Source organism: Gopherus flavomarginatus, chromosome 6 (assembly GCF_025201925.1).
Source record: "Gopherus flavomarginatus isolate rGopFla2 chromosome 6, rGopFla2.mat.asm, whole genome shotgun sequence".
Taxonomy (NCBI): Eukaryota; Metazoa; Chordata; order Testudines; family Testudinidae; genus Gopherus; species Gopherus flavomarginatus.
This window is the reverse complement of record NC_066622.1, coordinates 39,381,005-39,407,221: the sequence shown is the minus strand read 5'-3', so window position 1 is coordinate 39,407,221 and position 26,217 is coordinate 39,381,005. Positions and strand designations below refer to the sequence as shown.

At 39.1% G+C, this 26,217-nt stretch overlaps 1 protein-coding gene across 8 annotated transcripts in view; it reads left to right on the top strand.

Annotated features, from left to right (window-relative positions):
• ATG7 (autophagy related 7) overlaps positions 1–26,217 on the top strand; it is a 252,195-nt gene that overhangs the window by 44,763 nt on the left and 181,215 nt on the right. For 7 of the 8 annotated variants that reach the window (XR_007774995.1, XR_007774996.1, XR_007774998.1 and 4 more), the window contains exon 8: positions 7,027–7,107. Coding sequence is in view for 3 of the 8 variants with exons in the window: in XM_050957852.1 (XP_050813809.1) it covers positions 7,027–7,107 (81 nt within the window). In the remaining 5 variants the exon portion in view is untranslated. Of the gene's footprint in view, positions 1–7,026; positions 7,108–7,219; positions 7,346–26,217 lie in introns of those variants that run through there. The other variant, XM_050957853.1, reaches the window with a different exon arrangement.

Genomic DNA, 26,217 nt, shown 5'->3' with positions numbered 1-26,217 from the left:
TGCATGAGGCATTTGCCCGCACCTGAAGTGGAGCCCCCAGAGGGAGACTCATTTTGATGAATTATATTTATGAGGAGGGTGATTAACTTCTCTTTCAGTTTGACTAAAAGGATTGGAGTGTAGTCCTCAGTTTTTGGGCATCCAATTTGAGACTTCTATGACCTGTTCTTCAATTATGCCCAGTTCCACACCATTCATGTGTGATGCCTGGCTGCTTGCATAAATCAAAGCTAACAATGTAATAAAAATGAGGCTTAATACAAGAAAGTAATATTTGATTGATATGTATCTATTTTGAATAGAAAATAAAAGTAACAAGTAATATAGTTACCGGTACTTGCCTATATAAATTCAGATATTGTATGTCAGTGCCACCAAGTGGTTAATTGCAATAATATGCCACATAGTTCAGAATTTAGAATGAAATAGTCTCCTTAAAACTGTAAATAGTGATAGGACCATCTGCCTTTGGAGGAAATCCATCAGCATACTTCTAAAGGCAGAATTTGGCCACAGACTGTTTGGCCCTGTGTTTGGAGACTCTCTATCATAAGAAGGTGAGTTCAGGATAATCTCAGCATAAGATCTGAATTTCTTTGTAGTATTCTTATTTGTTTGTTAAACACCAGTGGTGTTCAAAACACAGAAGAAGAGGTAGTCCCTGCTCCAAGGACCGTGTGATCTAAGTGAATAGACAAATAAACCCAGAACATGGTCCTGTTGTATAGGTTAGTTGTAGATTTTAAATATAGTTTTATGATCAGTGCATGACATGTTTCTATCTTAGTTTGCCTCTTGGAAGAAGGGGTTTGAAAGAAGAGAGGGTGATTGCCTTGTGCACCAGGCCATGGGTGAGAGAGACGTGCAGAACTAAGGAATACCATGGAAGAAAATAGGAGAAGGAAACAAATGGGGCGATAAGAGAGAGGGTTAGGGAGAAAAAAAAAATTTCTTCCTGATATGCATTTGGGAACCTGTGTCAGATCATTAAAGTAACAACTTGAACCCAGAGTCCTGTCGTTGAATTAATTTGTTTTATTGTAATATCAAAAAAGGAAGTCAATAAAGCTTTTAAGTGTTTCTAATAATGTTGGCAGAGGACACCAGAGTTAATTCCTGCCCACTAGTCACAACGTACCATTGCAGTAAATCTGAGATAAAAGTGCAGTCTAATGGAACCTGACAGACCATACATAACAAGGACCCAAACGGACACAGTACATGCTCAGTGTAAGGGCTGGTCCACACTGAAGTTACATCAGCATAGCTACGTCTCTCATAAGCGTGAAAAATCCTCATCCTTGAGAGACTTAGTTAAGCCAACCTACAACTTGGTGTAGACAGCAATCGGTGATGGAAAAATTCTTCTGTCAACCTTGGTGCCACCTCTGGGGGAGATGGATTACCTACAGCAACAGGAGAGCCCCTCTCATTGCTGTAGTAAGTGTCTTCACTGAAGTGCTACAGCAGCAAAGCTGTATCACTGCAGTTGTACCACTATAGGTTTTAAATGTAGACGTAGCCTTCAGCCTCTTCTTTGGGCTCTTGCTTTTGCAATGGAATTTGACTTCATTGGAGCTATGGCGATTTACACCAGCAGAGGGACTGTCCTGGTGAATCTTACTGCAGGTCTATGCTTAAAAAGTTAAATTGACGCAGCTCCGTTGCTCAGGACTGTGAAAATCCACACTCTTGAGCGAGATAGTTAAGCCAGCCCAACCCCCAGTGTAGATGGGGTTAGGTTGACAGAAGAATTGTTCTGTCAGTCTAGCTATCTCCCTCTAAGGGAGGAGGATTAACTACAACAGTGGGAGAACCTCTCCCATCGCTGTAGTGAGTGGCTTCACTGAAGTGGTACAGTGGCACAGCTCCAGCAGCGGTTTAAGCATAGGCATAGCCATACTCTTAACCCAGGATTGTTGACATAGCAGATTGTGACTGCTCTTTTTATTTTAGAGTAGGGATCTTCTTTGGTAGATGTTGTTACTCCCGCTTATTCTTGTACATTCTTTTGTGTGCTGGTTGCTTGCTGTCATAACCTCTAATAGCTCTATTTTAGCTGTGCTTAATTTGCAATAGGTATTTTGAGAAGCATTTAGGTTCTTGTCCTGGGTTGGCTTGCCTCTTGTTTTTTTTTTTTTTCTTGGTAGTTTGTTAGTTTCCAGGAGATGCTGAGAACAAACTGAATTCAGGAGCCTCCAAGGACAAATTCAACTATCATAGGTTATGTCGCCTAATATCTGGCTTGCCCTGATGTCATTTTCTTACAGCTGTATAAAGTTCACTGTTTAAAAAGTATCAGATGTGGCCATTAGGTAATTTAATGTGCGGTTATGGTTTTGAAATTATGATTCAGTTCTTAGTAGACAGGTTAGCCTCTGCCAGTCTCTTGTTAAACTGAAGTGTCTAGACTAAGCAAATCTGATGAAATTGATACCATAAATGAATTGTTGTGCAGTCTTTTGGGGCCAGCCGCTGTCAGGATGGAATACAATATTTTTATGTTGAACTTATCTTTTTTTTTGTCTGAAAGGTTTTTATTTTCTTTTGAACTGTACTCCATACTGGCTTTTAATGTAGCTCCCCAAAATCCACTAACTGGTGTGAATGTGTGACCAGATTTTGACTCCCCTAAACCTGCTCACTTCTATTAGATTGTTTCTGTAGTTTGGATAATGATATATTTTGTTCATCTATTACTGTTACTTTTCACCAAAATAATAGAGTAAAGATCCCGTTGATAAAGAATGCTGTTGGGTTCAAAGCTGAATGCACAAAGGTTGTATGAGTACAATCTGTCTAATTTGCCAGTTCAGACCTTTTCTGTGTGTTTTATGTTACTTAAAATATGGCCTTCCTTCAGTTGTAACGTATATTTGATGTAAAGGTGAATTGAGCAATGAGACACTTTTTTGATAAACTATTGATCATGTGTAATTATATTGTCACACATGGCTAATTTAATATTATTGTTACTGTAGTTACCAAAGCACATGGCAAAATCAATGCAGTTTACACTGAAATGATGCTGTTACGTATGCTGAGACTATTGGTTGTCTTAGGCTATGTCTTCACTACCCACTGTTATCAGTGGGTAGCAATTGATTTCTTGGGGATTGATATATCGCGTCTCATCTAGAAGCGATATATCAATCCCCAAATGAGCTCTTGTCGACTCTGGAACTCCACCAACATGAACGGCGGTAGTGGAGTCGACAGGGGGAGCCGCGGACATCGATCCCGCGCCATGAGGACGGTAGGTAACTCGATCTAAGATACTTCGACTTCAGCTACGCTGTTCACGTAGCTAAAGTTGCGTGTCTTAGATCGATTTCCCCCCCTAGTGTAGACCAGCCCTTACTATTCTCTGTTTATATTAATCTGTTACAACTGACCTGAGTGTACTCTATGGCAGTGTTATGGGTTTCCCAGCATAACAGAATTACAAAATGGCCAACATAATAACGGTGAAAGGCAGTAATAATGTCAATATCTCCCAAGCATTTTGGAAGCATCTATAGTAGGAGTGACCATCAGAGATACCAGGGTGATAGTGAGGTAAGTTAATAATAATAATAATGTGTAAATATTAATGCAATGCAGAATCTGTTAAATACACCTCCACCCCGATATAACTCTGTCCTCGGGAGCCAAAAAAATCTTACCGTGTTATAGTTGAAACCATGTTATATCGAACTTGCGTTGATCTGCCGGAGCACGTAGCCCCGCCCCCACAGAGCTCTGCTTTACCGCATTATATCCGAATTTGTGTTATATCGGGGTAGAGGTGTAATTAAAATGATCTTGATATTATAATGGAACACATTATAAAGCAAGGACATGTAGTGTTAGAGATAACCCTCCATTCTACTTGGGTACTGTAATGGTCTCATAAGTGCATGAAATCTAGGCATCAGTTCTAGCAAGGTTACTACATGTTCATGGTTTCTTCCACTACGCTAGGAATAGCAATTGAGAGGAATATTATTTTGGACTATGGTAAATTCAGATGAGAATGAGTTTACCAATATGATTTGATGTTTAAAACACAACTGATTTTCAATTCTGTACGAAGCAGAACATCCTGTGAGAGACAAGGTGAGTGAGGTAATATCTTTTATTGAACATGTTGTGACATATTAGACTTAGATTATGTGGCAGGAGCAACAAAATTATGTATCAGAGGGGTAGCTGTGTTAGTCTGGATCTGTAAAAAGCGACAGAGTCCTGTGGCACCTTGTAGACTAACAGAAGTATTGGAGCATAAACTTTCGTAGGTGAATACCCACTTCGTCAGATGCATGTGGTGGAAATTTCCAGAGGCAGGTATAAATATGCAGGCAAGAATCAGTCTAGAGATAACGAAGTTAGTTCAATCATAGAGGATGAGGCCCTCTTCTAGTAGTTGAGGTGTGAACACCAAGGGAGGAGAACTGCTTTTGTAGTTGGCTAGCCATTCACAGTCTTTTTATAATCCTGAGCTGATGGTGTCAAATTTGAAAATGAATTGAAGTTCAGCAGTTTCTCTTTGAAGTCTAGTCCTGAAGTTTTTTTGCTGCAGGATGGCCACCTTTAAATCTGCTATTGTGTGGCCAGGGAGGTTGAAGTGTTCTCTTACAGATTTTTGTATATTGCCATTCCTAATATCTGACTTGTGTCCATTTATCCTTTTACGTAGGGGTTGTCCAGTTTGACCGATGTACATAGCAGAGGGGCATGGCTGGCATATGATGGTATATATTACATTGGTGGATGTGCAAGTGAATGAACTGGTGATGATGTGGCTGATCTGGTTAGGTCCTGTGATGGTGTCGCTGGTGTAAATATGTGGGCAGAGTTGGCATTGAGGTTTGTTGCACAGATAAGTTCCTGAGTTAGAGTTACTATGGTGCAGTGTGTGGTTGCTGGTGAGAATATGCTTAAGGTTGGCGGGTTGTCTGTGGGTGAGAACTGGTCTGCCTCCCAAGGCCTGTGAAAGCGAGGGATCGTTGTCCAGGATGGGTGGTAGATCACTGATGATGTGTTGGAGAGGTTTTAGCTGAGGACTGTAGGTGATGGCCGGTGGAGTTCTGTTGGTTTCTTTCTTGGGCTTGTCTTGCAGCAGGAGGCTTCTGGGTACACATTTGGCTCTGTTGATTTGTTTCCTTATTTGTTTCCTCATGCGGGTCTCGTAGTTTTGAGAATGCTTGGTGAAGGTCTAGTAGGTGTTGGTCTCTCTCTGAGGGGTTGGAGCAAATGCGGTTTACCTCAGTGCTTGGCTGTAGACGATGGATTGTGTGGTGCGTCCGGGATGGAAACTGGAGGCATGAAAGTAGGCATAGCGGTCAGTGGGTTTTCGATATAGGGTGGTGTTAACGTGACCGTCACTTATTTGTACTGTGGTTTCTAGGAAGTGGCCTCCTCTTTTCCTCCCTCTTTGGGACAGGAGCAGTTTTGTCTTAAATTTGGGAATAGAAGGGCTTGAATTCCCTGTTCCCCATGCTGGTGACCTTTAGAGCAACCAGCTGCCCCTCTGCATCCTGCCGCTGCATCCATCAATGACAAATAGACAAGTTTCTGCTAAAATGCTCAGTAGTGAAATGGTTAATGACATTTAAAATACCATCATATTTCAGAGATAATATCCATTGAGATGAATAGGATAGTTCACATCACAGAGAGCTATTGTTTCAGCCTGTCGCAGATGGGTTAATATTTCCATTTATGTCATTAGTGTACATTCAGATCTCATGCTGAAGGTTATCTTTGAAAAACATAATGGGTGAAATCCTGGCTTCACTGAGTGTTGTCAGTATCTACAATGAGTCTCAGATTTCATCCAATGTCTACAGATGAGGCATTTTTCAAAGATGAAAATGTAGACTTTGAAGCATAGTTATGTGGCAATTAAAAATATAATGGAATTATGTAATCATTTATTCAGCCTTGCAGGCATATTGTGTGTGGGGGGGGGGAGGGGGAAGAATATGTTGCACAATGATCAGTTATAATAAAAATGTTATAAGAACTCTAAAACATCGAATTAGTCATTATTTTTATTATTGTATTGTATTTTAGTTGTATAGCAAGGGCACCCAGTCACAGACCAGGACCCCATTGTATTAGGCACTGTGTACACATACAATAAAAAGATGGTTTCTGCTTCAGAGAGTTTACGATCTAAATGCTCAATCCACTTTAGTTTAAAAACATATTTCTGGTCTGAGTCCCTACTGGAAACTTCATCTGGGAAAGCAAACTAAGAAGATAATAGAAAAAAATTTAGTTCTATACAAAGAATTCCAATGTTCAAGCAGCTGATTACTTTAACAATTCATCAAGTACAACATGACGTTAACAATGAATTGCATTTACCAAAAAAGCGAGAATTAAAAATGGGGAGAGAGGAAAAACACTTTTGTGTTAATTATTTGTATTGTAATAGTCCTAAGGTTCCTCAACCAGCATCCAGGTTAATCTGTTGGGTTTTGTGCAAACATATTGGAAGACGCAGTCCTTGGCCCAAAGTCTATACGGAGTGTACATTTTATCAGATCCAATTATCTGGAAATCTTGTGTGTGTATTAGTTTTGTTTATACTTTTCTAATATGTCAAATAGGTCAGCAGTGGCTGTTCGGTACGGGAATGCACAATGTTTACATTTTCAGATTGTAATTTTTATAAAGGGAGAGAATGTAGGGAAATGCACAGAAAAAAGTTATGACATGGCTTTTTATTTTTTTTCTTGACATTAACTAAAAAATTCAAACTGCAGGTGGTGCTGTGCCTCTGTTCATATTTAAATAATATTGCATTTATATTGTCCTAACATTCATGTGTCTGTAGAAAAATCAACAATTCACATATTGTACCAATACAGATTTAGTAGAACAGACTATTGAGGCCATTAAATTGGCACCACTCTGATTTTGCAGAGGTATAGGATGATGTTCATCCCCTTGCTGAATGTGTCTAACTCAGCTAGAATTTTGGAAATACATTTACTATAATTATGTGATATGAATGTACATTTTATTTCTTTCCAGATTCGTGGCTTTTTATCAAGATTTGATAATGTCCTTCCTGTCAGCCTTGCATTTGACAAGTGCACAGCTTGCTCTCCCAAAGTAAGTCTGAGTTGCTTGTATTTTATTTCTGAATGTACAATGTTTTACAATCAAGTTTTGTGGCATCTGAGGTTGGTTCACTCAAAGACACTTCTTTTTCTTGTTTCTTTAGGATCTGGGATCTAACCCAATACTTATTCCTATGTTCTGGCTACAGATTAAATCATTTTGGTCTGCCTCCCCTCTCCCTACACTATTTTCTGTTTTTCTTTGGGTTACATAGAGATGTCAAGTGTGTCACCTGCTGTCTCTCTACATAAGAGTTTCATGCTGACATGAATAAATACATTTTTAAAAAGTACATTATGGGTAATGTTAAGAAGCCAGTATAATGGAGCTTTTCCCTTTGATCTTCAGTGAAAAGGCACCAAGAACAACATGCTGTTGTACTGTTAATCCAGAGACATTATGAAATAGTTTAAAGTGTACAGTGGAAGAATCTTTCTTTCTTTCTTTGAGAAATTATTTCTGAAGTCTGGTTCTGCCTCTTTTTAACACACGTGCACTGGGTGCCTTTTGCAATTAGATGAAGTGTGAATAGCTGATGTTTCTTGATAAAGACTTCTATGTAGGGATGAAGTAAAAATTACCTTTATAACTGTATAGTATTGAAGAGGCTGCTTAGTTTTCATGCTAGTGCTGACATCCTGACTCGACTAATGGATTACAGCAGTTGCTGGGATTCTGAGTTGAACCTTGCCAGAACACTGGTACATACCACTCATGTGTCTGTGTGAGGCCTCTTCGTTGCTGGATTGTTTTCCTGTATTGTATCCTTGAAAAGTTTCGTTGGCAACTTTTCTGGGACTGTGTAGTGTAAGTCCTAGTGATCTTTACTGGGATATCTCAATATGAAGAGTCAGTGGTTTAAGTCAAAATTTGGCACACATGGAAATGCTATTAATTCAGTCAAGTTTTGCGTACCCAGAGACTCGCTGCAGGAATTTCTTTCCATTCTCTACACTAAACTCATCCTTCATATTCCAAATACAGATCTTGAGAGGCTAGGAATTTTTTTTTCTTTCAAGATTTAGAGTTCTGTCTTGCAGAAACTTCTGTTGATACAGTATACCACTCACTCCTTTAGTGTAGCTTATACGTTAGTCAGGCCCTCAAGGACTTTTATGTGCATATTCTCTTCAAAAACTCCAGTGCTAAAATTACAAACTTGTTGTACTGTTGGGAGCACATAACTGCTCTCTTGAGTGACTAAGCAACACAGTGGTAGTTAAAAAAAACAGTCATTTTTTCTTTATTTCCACTTGTATGTTTTTGCAGAGGTATTCTAGGGTGTCATCCTAGGTGTTTTGTTTTATAAAAGAAAGATAGTCAGTTTATCCTGTTTGTTTTGAAAGTACGGAATCTGATATTTCATACTAAATTTGTCCTCCTAAGTAGCTTTTCCACCTCCTGTTCATCTATCCTATGACTAGAGATACTGACCACCTACAGCTGTGATGTGTGTACTCTCACTCACACCCCAACCATTAAATTAAATGCAGGTATCAGTTTTAGTTTGCAAATGATTTCCTCTTGGTGGTCATTTTAAAAGAGCCATGTTTTACATAAACAGACTTGATGATTTAATACTGACTTGGATTTTAGCAGCTGTACTATTCCCATAGAGATCACTTTTCATGCAGTTTGAGTATTAAATTACTTTTGTGCTGAAAAGGTTGCTTCATTGGTACATGTATTTCCTTACAGTAGAAACACTGCATTTGTTTATTTGGCTAACTCCCTTTATTAGCATAGGAGTATGTCACCCCCTATTATCTGGAAATCTGATACTGATACTTTGAAATGACAAATCCAATTATATTTTCATGTTGGTTTTGTATGTGAATTTTTCTTAATGCATAAACTTAGTATAATTTCATTATGGCTCACATCAGAGATGCCATTAATTTTATGTTCACTCTTCTGTGCTGTAAATGCTTTTGTAAAAGCTGTTTTTTGGCATTATTGAACCTATTCTAATTTTATTAATTTTCCTTCTTCTGTCCCCAGTCCCATTCTTGTATTATCATTTCATACCTCCTTTTAATAAAAAGAAAAAATTAAAATAAACAACCACAAAGTTAAAATTTAACAGGTACAGCTGGTAGATGCTGAAGAGGCAGCTAAATTGCCTTAACATTTGGAATTAGATTTCATTTCATTTCACTTTGACCTCGAAGACTCCTAGACATTCAAGCATCAAGTTATCCCTTATCTGTCCCAAATAGGCTGCATGCCAAGGAGGCTTTCATTTCTCTGAGTCAGTTGTTCAAGAATATTGGGATGATCACAGCAGGGAACCACTGTATTTTTTATTTTGGCCTGTTTTTCCCTCCTATGATCTCCTCCAACCTTTGTTAGTGCTAAACATGCTAGAATGGCAAGCTGACTCCTGCAAGATTAGTGACCCTGCACTTTCAGTTTGATAGTGGATGCAAAAGAGCAGTGTTACGGGTACACGCCTTATAGTGTCTACAAGTCTTACCACCACTGGCCTGGGGAGGAAAAGTCCCAAGTTCTTCAATACAGAATAAATCAGTTTATGATAACAAGTGTTTTTCATGGGATAAAAGTTTACAGTTTATTAAATGTTGTGGAGATAAAGGTGTCTGTTTATTCTATTTATTCCTCAGTTGAAATCGAGAGGAAAATCAGGCCACCTGCTCCCAGAGAGTGTTCAGATACTATGGTGAAGAGCACTACTACAAGTGCTTAAGTAGGTAGATGGAACCCAGTCCCGCAAACAGTAATGCATGCACGTATCTTTGGGCGTGCTAGTAGTTCCATTGACTTCAGTGGCATTATTGTTGTCCCCAGTGGGGAGCACCTTATTAGCTGATTGCTTAAGATTAATGAAGAAGCATCGATTCTGTAAAGCTATTAAATTTCCTTTTTAATCATAACAATCAATTTTACAGTACTGTTCAGTCTTCATTATTTTTTGTATTTCATTACAAATAAATAGGGCCCTACCAAATTCACGATCCGTTTTGGTAAATTTCACAATCATAGGATTTTTTAAATTGTAAATTTAATTATTTCAGCTATTTAAATCTGAAATTTTATGGTGGTGTAATTGTAGGGGTTCTGACCCAAATAAAAGTTGTGGGGGGGAGGATCACAAGGTTATTGTATGGAGGTTACAGTACTGCTCCCCTTACTTTTGCACTGCTGCTTCAGAGCTGGGCAGCTGGAGAGCGGCGGCTGCAGGCCGGGAGCCCAGCTCTGAAGGCAGAGCCGCTGCCAGGAGCAGCGCATATGTAAGGATAGCATGGTACGGTATTGCCACCCTTAAACCTGTACTGCTGATGGCGAGGCACTGTCTTCAAACCTGGGTGCCCAGCCAACAGCCGCCCTCTCCAGCCACCCAGCTCCAAAGTTAGCGCAAGACCGTGACCCCCCCCAAAATAACCTTGTGACCCCCTCCCCCCTTGCAAACTCTCTTTTGGGTCAGGACCCCCAGTTTAAGAAACTGGTCTCCTCCGTGAAATCTGTATAGTATGGGATAAAAGCACACAAAAGACCAGATTTCATGGGGGCGAGACCAGATTTCATGGTATGTGACAAGTTTTTCATGGCCATGGATTTGGTAGGACCCTATAAATAAACTGCCTGAAACATAAACTTACTCTCAGCTACCCTTCTCCCATCAGAATCGCTGCTTATGCTTATTCCTAGTGTTTCAAATAAATACCATTTCACATTTTTTTTTATTTTCTAAAAATAAAACTTAATTGTATCCTTACTAACGTGGTTGCAAACACAGAAGAATCCTTTCAATTGTAGTTTGTGATAGCAGACCAAATCTGGCAGAAAAGCTTTCTGGTAACACAAACAAGATAGTGCTGTAAATGTTACTAAAGGAATATGACTAAAGTGAGGAAAATGCAGTTAGGAGGCATTGATGAACCAGAGCCCTGATCCTGGACTTTTCTTGTGAAACCCTATTGACTTTCAAGAAGTTGATATGGCGGAGTATCTTCCTTGTGTCTCAAGTTATCTCTCAATCTTTCCTGACGGTTTTTTAGAGAAGTGAAGATGATGATACATTTTATGTTTTTAAATGGTTGAATAAACATTATTTAACAAACATAAACATTCCTGTGAGGTAGGTAAGTAGTATTTATCTGAGGGAAATTAAACATAGACTGAAGCATAGTCTACACTGATATGGCTACACTGACAAACCCTCCTAGTGTAGACACTGCTTATACTGATAAAAGGGTGTTTTTGGCAGTGAGTTTTATACTGGGTTGGTGAGAGAGTGTTTGAAATACATACAGAGAGTCCTATATGACATAAACCAAGAAAATATCAAGACAGGACTTTGAGTGTGACACCTCTGGGGGGTACCCAAAGTTGGGAAGCACCTCGCTAACACTTGCCTTTAGTGTGAGGAAATCTTGGCTGTGCCTGCTGGGGGTCAGTTCTGCCGCCACTCTACCAACCTCTGGCAACAGAAGCGCTGCCTTCCAGGCCTCCATTGTCTTCACTTGTAAAAAGGGTAATTTTGCTTGTTTCCTGTCTAGAATCTCCGTCTAAGCATCTCCTGCCTGAAAGACACTTATCACCTTTTTGTGACCAGCCCCAATTCACAAACCTCAAGAACATAATTTACAGTCTATAAACAGAAGTTCTTATGTAGTATCAGTACACATATTTTGCAGTGATTGTAATGGGCACTGACACACAGGTTTTCAATAGAGAACTAGTATGTAGATACCTTTATGCAGTCCTGTACCTTCTGCCAGTGGACACCAAGAGGTCCCTGATTCACAGGGTGAGCAATGGTGAAATGTATTCTTTTAGAGTAGGGTACTGGCAAACATGGTTAAAAATCTTAAAACCTACATCAGCACAGAACATAACCCTAATGATGATGTGACTATACCATGGAATGGAGGAAGAGGGGAAGGTATCAATGGGCAGGATCAAGTTTTTATTATTTGTGCAGGGGAGAAATAATGGGCAGGCTAAGCATGAGCATGAATTGGTAGGAATTTGGGAGTTAAGTAACTTTTTAATGCACGATCTGAAAGAGTGGGTCTCAGTCATGGGTACACATACCCCTGGAGGTATGCAGAGGTCTTCCAGGGGTACATCAACTCATCTAGATATTTGCCTAGTTTTACAACAGGCAATATGCAAAGCACTAGCGAAGTCAGTACAAACTAAAATTTAATGCAGACAATGACTTGTTTATACTGCTCTATATATTATACACTGAAATGGAAGTACAATATTTATATTCCAATTGATTTGTTTTATAATTTTATGGTAAAATGAGAAAGTAAGCAATTTTTCAGTAATAGTGTGCTGTGACACTTTTGTATTTTTATGTCTGATTTTGTAAGCAAGTAGTTTTTAAGTGAGGTGAAAATTGGGAGTGCGCAAGACAAATCATACTCCTGAAAGGGGTACAGTAGTTTGGAAGATTGAGAGCAAATGATCTAAAAGACTGAGATATATAACAAAGTACAATATACAGTAGAATGGGTGTATTTTGTTCCATAATTTCTCAATTAGTCCATAGCAATGAGTGGAAACAGTGTGATACTGTATGCAGACAAGAATCCAAGCAATGATACCAGATAAGCCTCCTTGCCCATAAAAGCCCCACACTAAGTAGAAGTGAGCGCACACAATGTGGGGTAGGGCACGCCAAGCATATGCCCAGTCTCAATCCCCACTGCTTGCCAGAAACTACAAACCAGGTGATGTTCTGACAGCATTTGTTAGTTGTTCAGAGAACTGGATACCTTTTGGAGGCAGTTGTGGAAGCAATTTTTGTGATGATATCATATCAGTGGTGTTTGTGGATGCTCTCAAATCAAATTCAGGCAGAGTCACAAAGATGCAGATTTACTAACTAGTACTAGATGATTCAGGTTGTTACTATGACCCCAGATAGCATACCTAAGTCAGCAATGCAAGACAAAAATTTGGGTTTCAAGTTACAGTGGTTTATGCTATAAAGGAAGTATGTTACTTTTTAAATATTGGTCAGATCACCATCAGGAAAGCTATCCAAAATATTTACAAGTAAGTTTTGCTTATAATGTCTTATTTGCTATAAGTCTCATGATAATCATGGATTCTTTCCAAGCTGTGAAAATGAAAGTACTGTAAATATACTCTTTTTTGTAAACAGTTGAGTTAGATCCCTTTTTCCATCCAATTTACCTAGTAGTTACACCTTGAACTACTTATGCCATTCACAAAAATTTATATGTAGTAGTAAAATTCTAGTTGAAGAGTATTTTAAGTCATGTATTTTAAGTCCGTACACTTTTTGTTTTCCTGAACTCATTTCTGTTATTTTGATGACTCTATTCCACACTCTCCAGAAGTGCTAAATTACCAGATGCAAAGATCAAATTAATTCCTGGTGTAACTCTATGACTTCAAAGGAGTTACATCAGGAGCAAATTTGCTGTTGAGGCGAGAAACTGGTACGCTTCTCAATGATGAGTTAGTATGAGATCATTCCATCCCAGTTGGTGGCATCATTTTCTTATGTAATCATAGAATCATAGAATATCAGGGTTGGAAGGGACCTTAGGAGGTCATCTAGTCCAATCCCCTGCTCAAAGCAGGACCAATTCCCAACTAAATCATCCCAGCCAGGGCTTTGTCAAACCTGACCTTAAAAACCTCTAAGGAAGGAGATTCCACCACCTCCCTAGGTAATCCATTCCAGTGCTTCACCACCCTACTAGTGAAAAAGTTTTTCCTAATATCCAACCTAAAACTCCCCCACTGCATCTTGAGACCATTACTCCTTGTTCTGTCATCTGCTACCAGTGAGAACAGTCTAGATCCATCCTCTTTGGAACCCCCTTTCTGGTAGTTGAAAACAGCTATCAAATCCCCTCTTATTCTTCTCTTCTTTAGACTAAACAATACTAGTTCGCTCAGCCTCTCTTCATAAGTCATGTGCTCCAGCCCCCTAATCATTTTCATTGCCCTCCGCTGATCTCTTTCCAAATTTTCCACATCCTTCTTGTAGTGTGGGGCCCAAAACTGGACACAGTACTCCAAATGAGGCCTCACCAATGTTGAATAGAGGGGAATGATCACCTCTCTCGATCTGCTGGCAATGCCCCATCTTATACAGCCCAAAATGCCATTAGTCGTCTTGGCAACAAGGGCACACTGTTGACTCATATCCAGCTTTTCATCCACTGTAACCCCCTAGGTTCTTTTCTGCAGAACTGCTTCCTAGCCATTCGGTCCCCTAGTCTGTAACAGTGAATGGCATTCTTCCGTCCTAAGTGCAGGTCTCTGCACTTGTCCTTATTGAACCTCATCAGGTTTTATTTGGCCCAATCCTCTAATTTGTCTAGGTCCCTCTGTGTCCTATCCCTATCCTCCAGTGTATCTACCACTCCTCCTAGTTTAGTGTCATCTGCAAACTTGCTGAGCGTGCAGTCTGTGCCATCTTCCAGATCATTAATAAAGATATTGAACAAAACCGACCCTTGGGGCACTCCGCTTGAAACTGGCTGCCAAAACTAGGCATGGCACCGTTGATCACTACCCATTGAGCCCGACGATCTAGCCAGCTTTCTATCCACCTTATAGTCCATTCATCGAGCCCATACTTCTTTAGCTTGCTGGCAAGAATACTGTGGGAGACCATATCAAAAGCTTTGCTAAAGTCAAGGACTAACACATCCACTGCTTTCTCCTCATCCACAGACCCAGCTGTCTCCTCATAGAAGGCAATTAGATTAGTCAGGCATGACTTGCCCTTGATGAATCCATGCTGACTGTTCCTGTTCACTTTCCTCTCTTCTAAGTGCTTCAGAATTGATTCCTTGAGGACCTGCTCCATGATTTTTCCAGGGACTGAGGTGAGGCTGACTGGCCTGTAGTTCCCCGGATCCTCCTCCTTCCCTTTTTTAAAGATGGGCACTACATTAGCCTTTTTCCAGTCATCTGGAACCTCCCCCGATTGCCATGAGTTCTCAGAGATAATGACCAATGGCTCTGCAATCACATCCGCCAACTCCTTTAACACCCTCGAATGCATCGCATCCGGCCCCATGGACTTGTGCTCGTCCAGTTTTTCTAAATAGTCCTGAACCACTTCTTTCTCCACAGAGGGCTGGTCACCTTCTGCCCATACTGTGCTGCCCAGTGCAGCGGTCTGGGAGCTGACCTTATTTGTGAAGACAGAGGCAAAAAAATCATTGAGTACATTAGCTTTTTCCACATCCTCTGTCACTAAGTTGCCTCCCTCATTCAGTAAGGGGTCCACACTTTCCTTGACTTTCTTTTTGTTGCTATCCAAATCCAGAAATGACATGGTTTGTGGAAGATTAGGGGTCATTTGGCATTTTGTGAGATTAGGCTACCCTCAAAAATATTTTCATATAGTCAAGGCTTGTTTTGAGTTCATGCAAGACTGCTCTGGGCTTTAGGTGAGGAGTGTGTATTTTCAAAACTTTGGACCCCAGGATGAATAATTCCCGCTCCCATAGACTAGTTGGTGGATTTGCTCTGCCAAATAGGGTGTGTATATTTACAAGATTTATATTTTGTAAAGTAGAGAGTCACATTGTTCATGCACTTAAGAGTGCTGAGCAAACCCAGATCTTGTTACCCAACTCTTTACCAAGATGAAAATAACTGTCTACTCCAGCAGATCCAATTACTTTCGGTATAAGAGGCTATTTCCACTATGGAAGGCAAATGTAACAGTTTGATATGTGAAATAAGAATAGAATTTTAAATGCTGTTTGTAGTATAAATGTTTAAAAAACAACTCATCACACAAAAGAGATCTTGGTCCTGGATCTGGGCATTATTGCCCAAGAGAAATGAAGGCTCTGTTTCCATTGAAGCAAATAGACTTATTAGGGAGCACTGAAAAAGCAAGTTTCTTCTCAGCAAAGTTGGGGCTAGAAAAATTGACATTCTGGAACATCATAATCTTAGAAGGCTTGATTCTCTAGGGGCTTATATTACTAATTTTCTAGATGTTTTTTGTTGAGAATTGCAATCCAGAAATAACTATTATTGAGTTTATGGTCCCAGTATTTATTCTGATATGTTAACTATTGAGAGAAATTCCTAAGTTTTTTAAGTGTTTTGCAAAGAGTATCTTTAAGGGAGAAACTTCTTTTCTTTAGTTATCATCTAATGTTATGCATTCTGGTTAAGCCTTTGAGTAGGAGTGTGGGTTTTGTCTCCTTTAAGTTATTAAAGATTAAAATTGTATACTTGGTCTTGATTGCTTAGCAATAATTCTATATTGTTTATACTTAGGGCTCAATTTAACTCCATTGAAGTCAGTGTGAAGAGTTCCATTGACTTTACTGGGAGTTGGATCAGGCCCTTATGGTGGAATTTTGAAAAGCTCCTGAATCACATACACTCTTTTGAAAATCATACCTTTAAATTGCCTTATATTTCTTGCCCACTCCAATTAATGGATGACATACAGAAACACTCATTCCTGGTCATAGACCATTCCTATCATGTAATCTTCTATCCGAGTGCTCCCCCATGTAAAACCCTTCTTTTGTGGGAATGGGAGTTCAACACTTCACAGGCTCAGGCTCTTTAGAAGGCTTCAATGATGGAGAAAACTGAATGAGAGAAGAGACTATGGGTCACGCCCAGTAACAAGGTCTCCTTTTTTTCCTCTTCTAGCTCTCACTTCACTTTACCTCACCACAGGAAAATCTATAGTAATGTTGTTATCTTTATTGCTTGGGGCAGGCTGTGATTAGCAAAGCTACTAGACTGAGAATCCATCTTTTGCAGATGAGTAACATATTTTTGCCCTAGAGAGATCTGAGGAAATGACTCTCATTATTTGTTGTTCGTAGTATTTTTTTAATCTGGTGAAGTTTTTAAAAGCTCCCTGATATATGAATGAAATGGAGTGTCAGTTGTACTGATATAGTGATAAGGGACAATCAGTGGCTTATTGCAGAGAATTTCAGATTGCTGTTAACAGAGCAGCTGTTGGAGCTGACTGGTCACTTGGTGCTAACTGGTTTCCTTGTTTTCAGCTGCTAACTTTGTATTAAGAAAAACTAAATATATTTAAAATGTTACTGTAATTGGCCTGATCACAAATGAGGGGAGGAGATCACCCCGTGCAATTGTGAGTGAGAAGGGGATAATACATGAGGCAACCTTCCTATTAAGCAGTAGTCCATACATGCATAGGAAACCCTTATATAAAACTTTGGGAGTTCTCCATTTTCAAAGTTAAATAGCTTATTAAAAAATAACAAAATTACTCCTGCCAAAAATAATTAATCCATATTATGGAGTAATTGCTTTACAAATGTTGTTTAAACTAAGCTTGGTTTTTAAGTTCTGTCCTGCAAAAAAAATGCTAATGTAAGGATTTGTGTGGTTTTATAAGCTCCACAAGGAAGGAAATTTTCACAGTCAAGTTATAGAACATTGAAAAACTAATATTGTAAAAGGCAACAAGCATGCAAGCTTAACTAGAGTAGTGCAAATGTCCTTGATACAATATCTTCATACAGCATTTATTCATCAACTCAGAGTCTCTCAAACCCAATGCTGTCTTGTGCAATGTATGACAGTGTGTTTGTATGAATTCTTTTGACTCATGATTTCCTACCTCTGTCTTGTCTTCTCTTCATGAAGCTATTGTGTTTCTTTTTGGGTATTCAAAAATATCTTAACTCACTTTGAGTTAAAGTACATTCTTACTGTCAAAGGTCTTTGAAGCAGACATGAAATAATAAAATCAGAGAGTAGTGAATAATTGTCTATAAAACCAATAGCTTGTGTTGTGACAGGGTTGATCTCTGCCCTCCCCTAACCATCCACCCAAACCAGTGCCAAACACAAGAGAAGATTGTTGGGGGCGAAATAGATCTGGACACAGAAGTACTCTGGATATAAATATGAGAAGGGAGGGACAGGCAGTAGAAACAAAAGTGAAATTGTTTGAGCAGCATTTCTGCATTTCTGTAGATTTCCTTTCCAGAACTCATAAAGTCAGATTTCATCTCACTGGATACAAGTCATTTATAACTGTTCCTCTCATTTCCTCAAGATTTTTGCCTACTCAGGGCCTGATGCATTCTATATGTTTTTATTATTAGTTTTATTTGTGAGTTGGACCCAGGATTCTTTGTGTGATTAATGAAGAAAATATGGACATGGGTGTGCATCAACGTGGAAGCAACACTTTGGTGCAGGGTTGGTTTTTTTTTCTTGGGTTTTTTTATTTTTTGGCCTAACAAATAATTTTGTATAAAAGAAATAACACTGGCCACATGTTCACCAGCTGGAATTTATATGATTCCCTAATTCAAGTAGTTACTAATAGCCCCCATTGTATTGATTCCTCTAATATAGCAAGAAAATAGTGGCACAAAATAACTGCTTATATCAAACACAAGCTGTCTTTCCTAACTGCACAGAGTGCCATCCCTTTAACATCAAGGCAGGGTGGATTTGATTTAACTCAAATTGATTTAAATCACTAGTCAGAAAGACTTGATTTAATCATGGATTTCCTCATAAAAGTGCATTCTTGTTCGTTGTTATGACCTTAATACATATTCTTCAAAATTCAGATAGATGTAGGTTTCATTTTTAGAAGATACACACTTAGCATTTTTAAAGTGATTTATTTTGAAAAATTTTCAGATTAGTTTTACAGCTATTTCAGAAAATGAATGATTGTTTGGTTATTTCATTTACTAAAGGTAATTGAAGCAGATATTTATGAAGTTATTGGGAAGTGAACTGTCTCCAATTCAACAGGTTAATCATTAATATTTGGAGGATTTTCTTGCTATGCTGTATTAGGAGGAGAGCATCACCAGACAGATGTTGTTTTAATTAAATAAAACAATTTAAATATTATGTATTCTGGATTTTTTCTTCAACAGCAAACATAATATTTTAACAAAACAAGCATATGCAGATTTGAATTTAAACATTAAATTTTTTTAAATCAGGTTTGTTTTTGTTAAAGTTGTTTTTAACTAAAATAGTTAAATGAAATATTTAAAAAAAAATACCACAAAAATTAAATTGGCTATGTCAGCCGGGTCAGCATGAGGAACTTAAAATATTGGCTTCTGCAGCCAACTCAGTCTTTGCCTTGATTTTCCTGTTTGTTCATAATCTGGAAAAGAAAAACAAGCCTTCCTGCTTTTTCAGGTCCCAAACGATCTCTCAGTTTGGAATGAATTAGTCCAAAGAAAGAAAATATTCTTTCTACACTGGCAGATGAAGCTACTGCTGTTAAAAGTGAGATTATCACTTCAACAGTCTCTGAATCCTAGTGCTTAAGTGACTTCCACCAGTTCAGTGATGTGACTTTCATTAAAACATCATCAGCAAACATATATTTCTTGGATGGTTCATCCTTAGCTCCGAAGTTTATTATAGTTGGCATTGTGGAGAGATGATTGCTGGATGTCCATGTCATAGCCAACTCCTCTTCTTCAGCAGGTAAGGTTTGACCCTGGTACCGAGTATTGAGAATATTTGCAAGAAAATAAACTGAAGATAAAAGTGCTTGTCTCATTCGCTTTTTTTAATGCTTGTAATTTAACTCTGTCGTTGCATATTTCTCGTTTTAAGATCTATCTCCATTCCTTCCAAATGTCAACAGCATCAGCAGTAAAACAGCTATTTCCCTACATTTTGTTCAAGACTACAGAAAGAGGCTTCAGGGTACTCAGCAAATGTTCAATATTTCTCGTAAGCCCAATGTTGAGAACTTTGGCTGTGATAGTGTCATCTATTTGTTCACGATTTTGTTCACAAGTGTCATTAGATTAGGCCAGTTCTTTATATACTGCTCAAAACACTACTGAGTTCCATCATACGTCTTGTGGGAGAGTTAGCTTGGTTCCTCCCACTTTTTTCAGAGCAGCTGCTGCAAAGTGGTTGTTGCAGAAGTATTTTGCAATTTGAACAACATTAGCCTTTATTTCTGGAACACTGAAGTCTTTGGCTAGGAGGTGCATCAAATGAGCACCGCAACTGTATGTTATTAACTTGGGACTCTCTTCTAAATTTCTTCTCATCTTGGATCCATTTGCAGCATTGTCTGAGACCAAGCTGTGTACTAGACATTTGAATTTTTTTCGCAGTTTATCATAGCTTTTAATGCTACTTCTTGTAAGTATTCTGCTGTGTGTGCATTTCCTTATATATCAATTGTTTCTGTAAGGAAGACATTCCCTTCTTCTGTTGTCACACAAGCACATACAACGGGAGCATTGTGGGACATTGCTCCACCCATCAAGATTCAGGTTAACAATTTCACCCTCTAGACATACTGCTCAATTTCTCTTTCATACACTTTATCCAGCAACTTGCCTGCGACATCTGCTCTGTTTGGTGGACTGTATCCTGGTCATAATGACTGAACCATTTTAATGAAGTGTGGGTTCCCAATCATATGGACAGGACAGTTTGTTGCATAAACAAATGGGGCATTTTTTTCATTAATTACTTCTTTTTTGTAGTCTGCTGGTTCTTATTACAATCTTATCTATGGTTGTTTCTGGATGATGGAGATTTTTTTTTCTTTTTGACACAGGTGATATACTGTGGTTATGTAACATACATGATGTGACTGGAATACTATCATTGGCAGATAACTCTGAAACGATAGAAAATGATGGTGATCTTGAAGGTGGATAGTCCTCAGAATCCTATATGTTGAGGATGGATTATCCTAAACAAAATAAGTCAATGCAGTTATTTAATTATTATAACGTTACTGCTCATTTAGTATGTCATTGCATTCACTGACACTCAGTACTACTTTAAAGGTGAAATTGTAACAGGAGATCTGCCTATCTCAGCTATTTATTTTTTATCACAACTGTATCTAAAATGATAGCACCATAGAGTAACAACTATATTTTTTGGTCAAACATGAGAATTCAAGAATAGTCCGGAAGGAAGGAAGGCAGTCCTTAAGAAAGTATGAAATAAAAAAGTTTACCAACCTGAAGATCCTGCATGTTCAGACAGGTTCCTTTCATCTTCAATGCAGCTTCCTCCTGAGAAGGAACACTTCTCATGATGATGTTTCATTCGGGCAACCAGGCCTTGCATTTCTTTGCATTTCTTTGTTGCACTGTTTGCATTTTGCATTCATGCCTGTCTTACCCACAGGTAGAGGAACTTCATTAAAATATTCCAAAACTGGGTCTCTTTTACGGTCTGCTGCCATTATAGGTTTTCCTTACTAGTGAGGGAATGGTATGGTAGATCTCAAATCAATGAAACTTCTGGAATATGCTGCTCAAACAATTTCACTTTTGTTTCTACTGCCTGTCCCTCCCTTCTCATATTTATATCCAGAGTACTTCTCCCTGTCCAGATCTATTCCGCCCCCAACAATCTTCTATTCATTCAACTTTCTGAAACTTTTCACTCTTAGAGAGAGGTAAAGGATTGACTCTGTGTACACAAATTTGCAGAGGGACAGTAGGGTTGAGGTCTGTTATTTCTCACCTCTCTATTATTTATTTACTTAAAAACATTTTTGCTGTTAACAAGCATGTTCTCTCTGGAGACACAAATCCACAGTTTGAGAACTGCAAAACTAAGCATCTCTGATGGTTTCTTCTAGACTGAGTCCCATTGGTTAGATAGAAAGATTATCCTAAATTATCTATACAGAAACCTCTGGAACCCCATAAGACTGAGTCCCTAATCCATGAACTATTGGAACTCATTTACAAAAACTTTTCTTAAACATTACATTGATATATTGTCTTATACTATAGAATTAGGACTTATAATCTCTATTCCACCAAGAGATATCTTTGAGCTATAATCTCTATTCCACCAAGAGATATCTTTGAGCTATAATCTCTATTCCACCAAGAGATATCTTTGAGCTATAATGTATCTTAATTAAAACTATCTTTTGGTAGTTTTTTCCCCAAAAAGCATTTTATCAAAAAATTCTGATTAAAATCACAAAAATCCATTATTTTATTTTATTTTATTTTTTTAAAATAACATTGATTTGTATCCACCCTGCATCAAGGCATTCACGTGAGCAGGAAACCAGCTTCTCTGGGAGCAGAAAATCCTGTCGTGAAGATTTTTCAGGATTATGACAGTGTTTTCCATGGAGGTGATAAGCAATAGGTTATTTGCTCACAGATAAGGCTCTGTGTTTGTCACAATGATCTCTGTGACTAGTGCAGCAGCCATGCAGCTGGCCCAGGAGCTGCTTGGGCAGCCCCTGGGTCAGGCACACTGGCTGCTGCTGGGTCAGTCTTTGGGCCCCCCAGCATTCAGCAGCAGGCGTTTTGGTGGTGGGGGGGTGCTCAGGGCTGGGGATTGGGATGCGGGGTGGTGCTTATCTCGGGGAGGGGGGGGTTCCCCAGAAGGGCAACAACTCCCCTCTCTCAGCTTCTAGCTCCATGTGCTGCCTCTGCCCACAGACACTGCCCCCACAGTTCCCATTAGCCGTGATTCCAGCCAACGGGAGCTGCAGAATCGGGACTTGGGGCAGAGCAGAGGCAGCACATGGAGCTAGGAGCTGGAGGTCGCAGTTTCACAGGAGCCAGATAGGGAACCTGCCCCAGCCCCACCAACCCCCTCTTTGAGCATCAGCAGCACTCTCTGGACTGCCATCCCCCTGCTCTTGAGCACTCATGGTGCCCTCCAGGCTGCGCCCCCTCAAGTACTCAGGGTGCCCTCCGGGCCGTGCCTCCCTGAGTACCCGGGCCACGTTCCCCAACACCCGCAGTGCCCCTAGGGCTTCCCCCCAGAGTCGTGCCCCACCCCCAAGATTTAGTCAGGGGCATATAGTAAAAGTCATGGACCAGGTCACTGGCTATGAATTTTTGTTTGCTGCTCATGACCTCTCCATGACTTTTACTAAAAATACCTGTGACTAAAACGTAGCTGTAATCGTATATCTTGGTGTATGATGCTTGTGCTTTTGAATTTTTTTTTAATTTAAACTCCATAGTTTGGCAAATTTACATGTAGTTGTTGATCTTAGTTATAGAGACTAAATTTTCAAACATGCAGGGACTAGTCCAAGAGGCACTCTTGTGTATTGGCAGTTTCACCTCACCAATCTCCCATATGGTGGGAATCCTTTGTTTCCCAGTTCAAGATGGTGTCCAGTACCAGGTAACATGATCACATAAACCTGTAATGTCAAAGCAGCATCCCAGGAAACTTCTCAGAAAGGAGAGAGATTAGTATCATCAAAGACCAGTTGTCCTTCCTAATGGCCCATCCAGGTTGATTACCTACTGCGTGGTGGGCTTTCCCCAGGTGCAAGCACTTTTGTAATAGTCCATATTCCTAATTTCAGATACTACAGAAATGATACATGCATATGTAACACTGACAGATCCTGGTCATTGGTGGGCGGGATTGAACTGGGGACCTCTGGAGCTTAGTGCATGAGCCTCTATCGTGTGAGCTAAAAGCCAACTGGCCGTTAGCTTAGGCTGTAGAGCAGACTCGTTTTATTTCTCTCTCTTTAAGTGGTGTCGATGGGACAGAACACTACACCCAGAAGGTATGTGGGTTACACATACAAATAGGATAATCACATGCAGTAAATCATAACCTTTCCAATTATATGTCACACAACCCATCTTGCATAAAACATATCTTTCTTACGCCATACTTGTATCATAACAATATTTCTATGAAGAATATGGGGTGTAATGTCACAGTATCATTATTTTTCATTCAGCGAGGCACTACTTGTCCAGTATTAGACATCTCCAAATACGTCTAAGGTTTCTTCAGACCTTTGTTCCAGGAGATTTGGTTACATGAGAATCTTCACTATTATAGCAAAATAGATATACATAAGTTTCTAGCTCTCCTGGTGGTAGATGAAAGCATCAGATGCTCCATAAAGACTCAGAAACCAGAAGAAAATTAAGAAGAACCAAAAAAATTTTTTTGCAATTACATGATATTTTGTGGCCTGATTTTTGAACTCTTGGGGTTGGTAAAACTGTATCACTTTCTCAGATACCCTTTTGCTATGTCTTTTTGTCTAAACATGAATTTGCAGCATAAACCTCATATCAGTTCATACATCCTTCTGCGTTTCTTATTGTGTCCCTTATTTGGAATCTGTAGATGTCTGTACCTATTTTTCCCATTTAAACTTTGAAAATTGAAAGCCATTGTCTGTTGGGCAAATACCATTTTTTTAAAAATGCATAAATATGTATTTGCACAATTCAAGCCATATATTAGAGTAATAAGGTGTTTTGGGGAATTGTCTACATCTGTTTTGACTGTTAGAGTCTAAGTTTTCAGGACACATTTTTCTATTTTCTTTTTAAATAAAGAGTGAAGGAAATTGAATTAAAAACTAAGATAAAATGTCATTAAGGATCTGGCTGCAACTGATGAAACTCAGTAAATCGGTATGGCTAGGGTCAAACTCTGTTGTTCCTCAACCCTATTTGGCCTAGGCATTGCAGCTCATCCAGATTATAAAATGTTCTGTTCTTTGGTACCCTTTGCAATACAGATTTTAAATTAGTGGCCTGATTTTTCAGCTGTAATGAGTGCCTCAACTTTAATTGAAGTCAAAGGGAGCCTGGGGGCCTTAGAATCTTTGAAAAATCAGGCCATTAAACCTTGTTTTTTTTAGAGTAAATAATCGCCTCACATAGGCAGGGATTTTCCTATTGGGTTGACTCAGCACATGGAGATCAAAGACTGACATTTCACTTCCCTTTTCTTAGGGAACAGGTTCTGTGCCAGATAAAATTTGATTTCCTTCTGATGGTTCTCTGAGTGGTAGGAGCTCTTCTGTTGGGTGAATGTTCTGTTGGAGGGGCATTTTCCTTCCCTGCCCTGTCCTCCCATGGGTGCCATGAGTGTTGGTTTTAGCCTATTTTCCATATGTAAGAATAAGCATGATGTTAAAGTTTCATGCTGTTGATTGATCGTTGAAGGAGAGAGTGGTCCCAGCTTTGATTAATGGTCTAAATGTGATTGGAGGAAAGAAAATACCAATATTTTAATAGTGTATGCTAATTAGTAGTTAATACCAGTGGGAACTGAAGCCAAAATTGCATAACTCTTATAATGAGATAATCAGATTAGCATATGACTTGGGCATGACATGGTGGAAAGGAATAAAGGGATGGACAAAAGTGACAATTAGAATACCATAAGGTTATAAGATATCAGCCAAGAGTCAAATGTGGAGCCTGTGTGAGCATGCATGTTTAACCATTATCATTAGGCAATTCACCATGAGTGTGGATCTTAAGAAGGGATCTGAAAGAACACCAGGTACAGGTGAGTCTCATCTTACGCACATTTAACCTGCGCAAATTCAGCTTTGCGGGCTCAGCAAAAACTTTTAAAAAGAGAAAAATAACAATTTAAATACTGTACTTGTAGTTCGGGCAATTCTGCCTGCCATTACACTCAATGTAATGTTGACTATACGCGATTTTTGCTTTACGTGCTGACAGCGGAACATAACCCCAGCGTAAGATGACTCGCCTGTAATCATATTATTTTGGGAAAGGCATTCCATGCATAAGATACAGTATATAAAAAGGTGCAAGGGCACCTGTGGGAGAAGCAGACGGGTGATTGATGGGAGACCACCATTGTTGACAGAGCAAACAGAATGGGTGGTGACATGGTAAGATAAGAGAAGCACCTTGGAGGTAAGGACCAGAAGTTTCTAGAGTAAAGAGAGGAAGTGGAGAGTCTTGAAGAAGTCAGTGACATGATCAGATTGATGATCTAGAAAGATGATTATATTAGCAGCATTTTGAATGGACCTGAAAGGGTCAGGATTGTAGGAGTAAAAAGATGAGATGAGGGCCTGGATAGAAGTTTTGGCAGTCTGGACACAGACGAAAGGGCAGGTCATGGAAGTGTTAAGAGAAACGCATCATGATTTGACTAAAATCCTATTGTGAGGGAGGGCAGAGTTAATGATGCCCAGATTAAAAGAGAAGAAAGGAAAATTTAGTAAGATAAAACTTCCAATTATTTTATATAAAGAAAAAATCAAAATATAATAGAATAATGCAATTAATTTTATATAATAAAAATACAGCATATATAATTTAATATTAAATTTAATTTGAAGTATGATGGGGC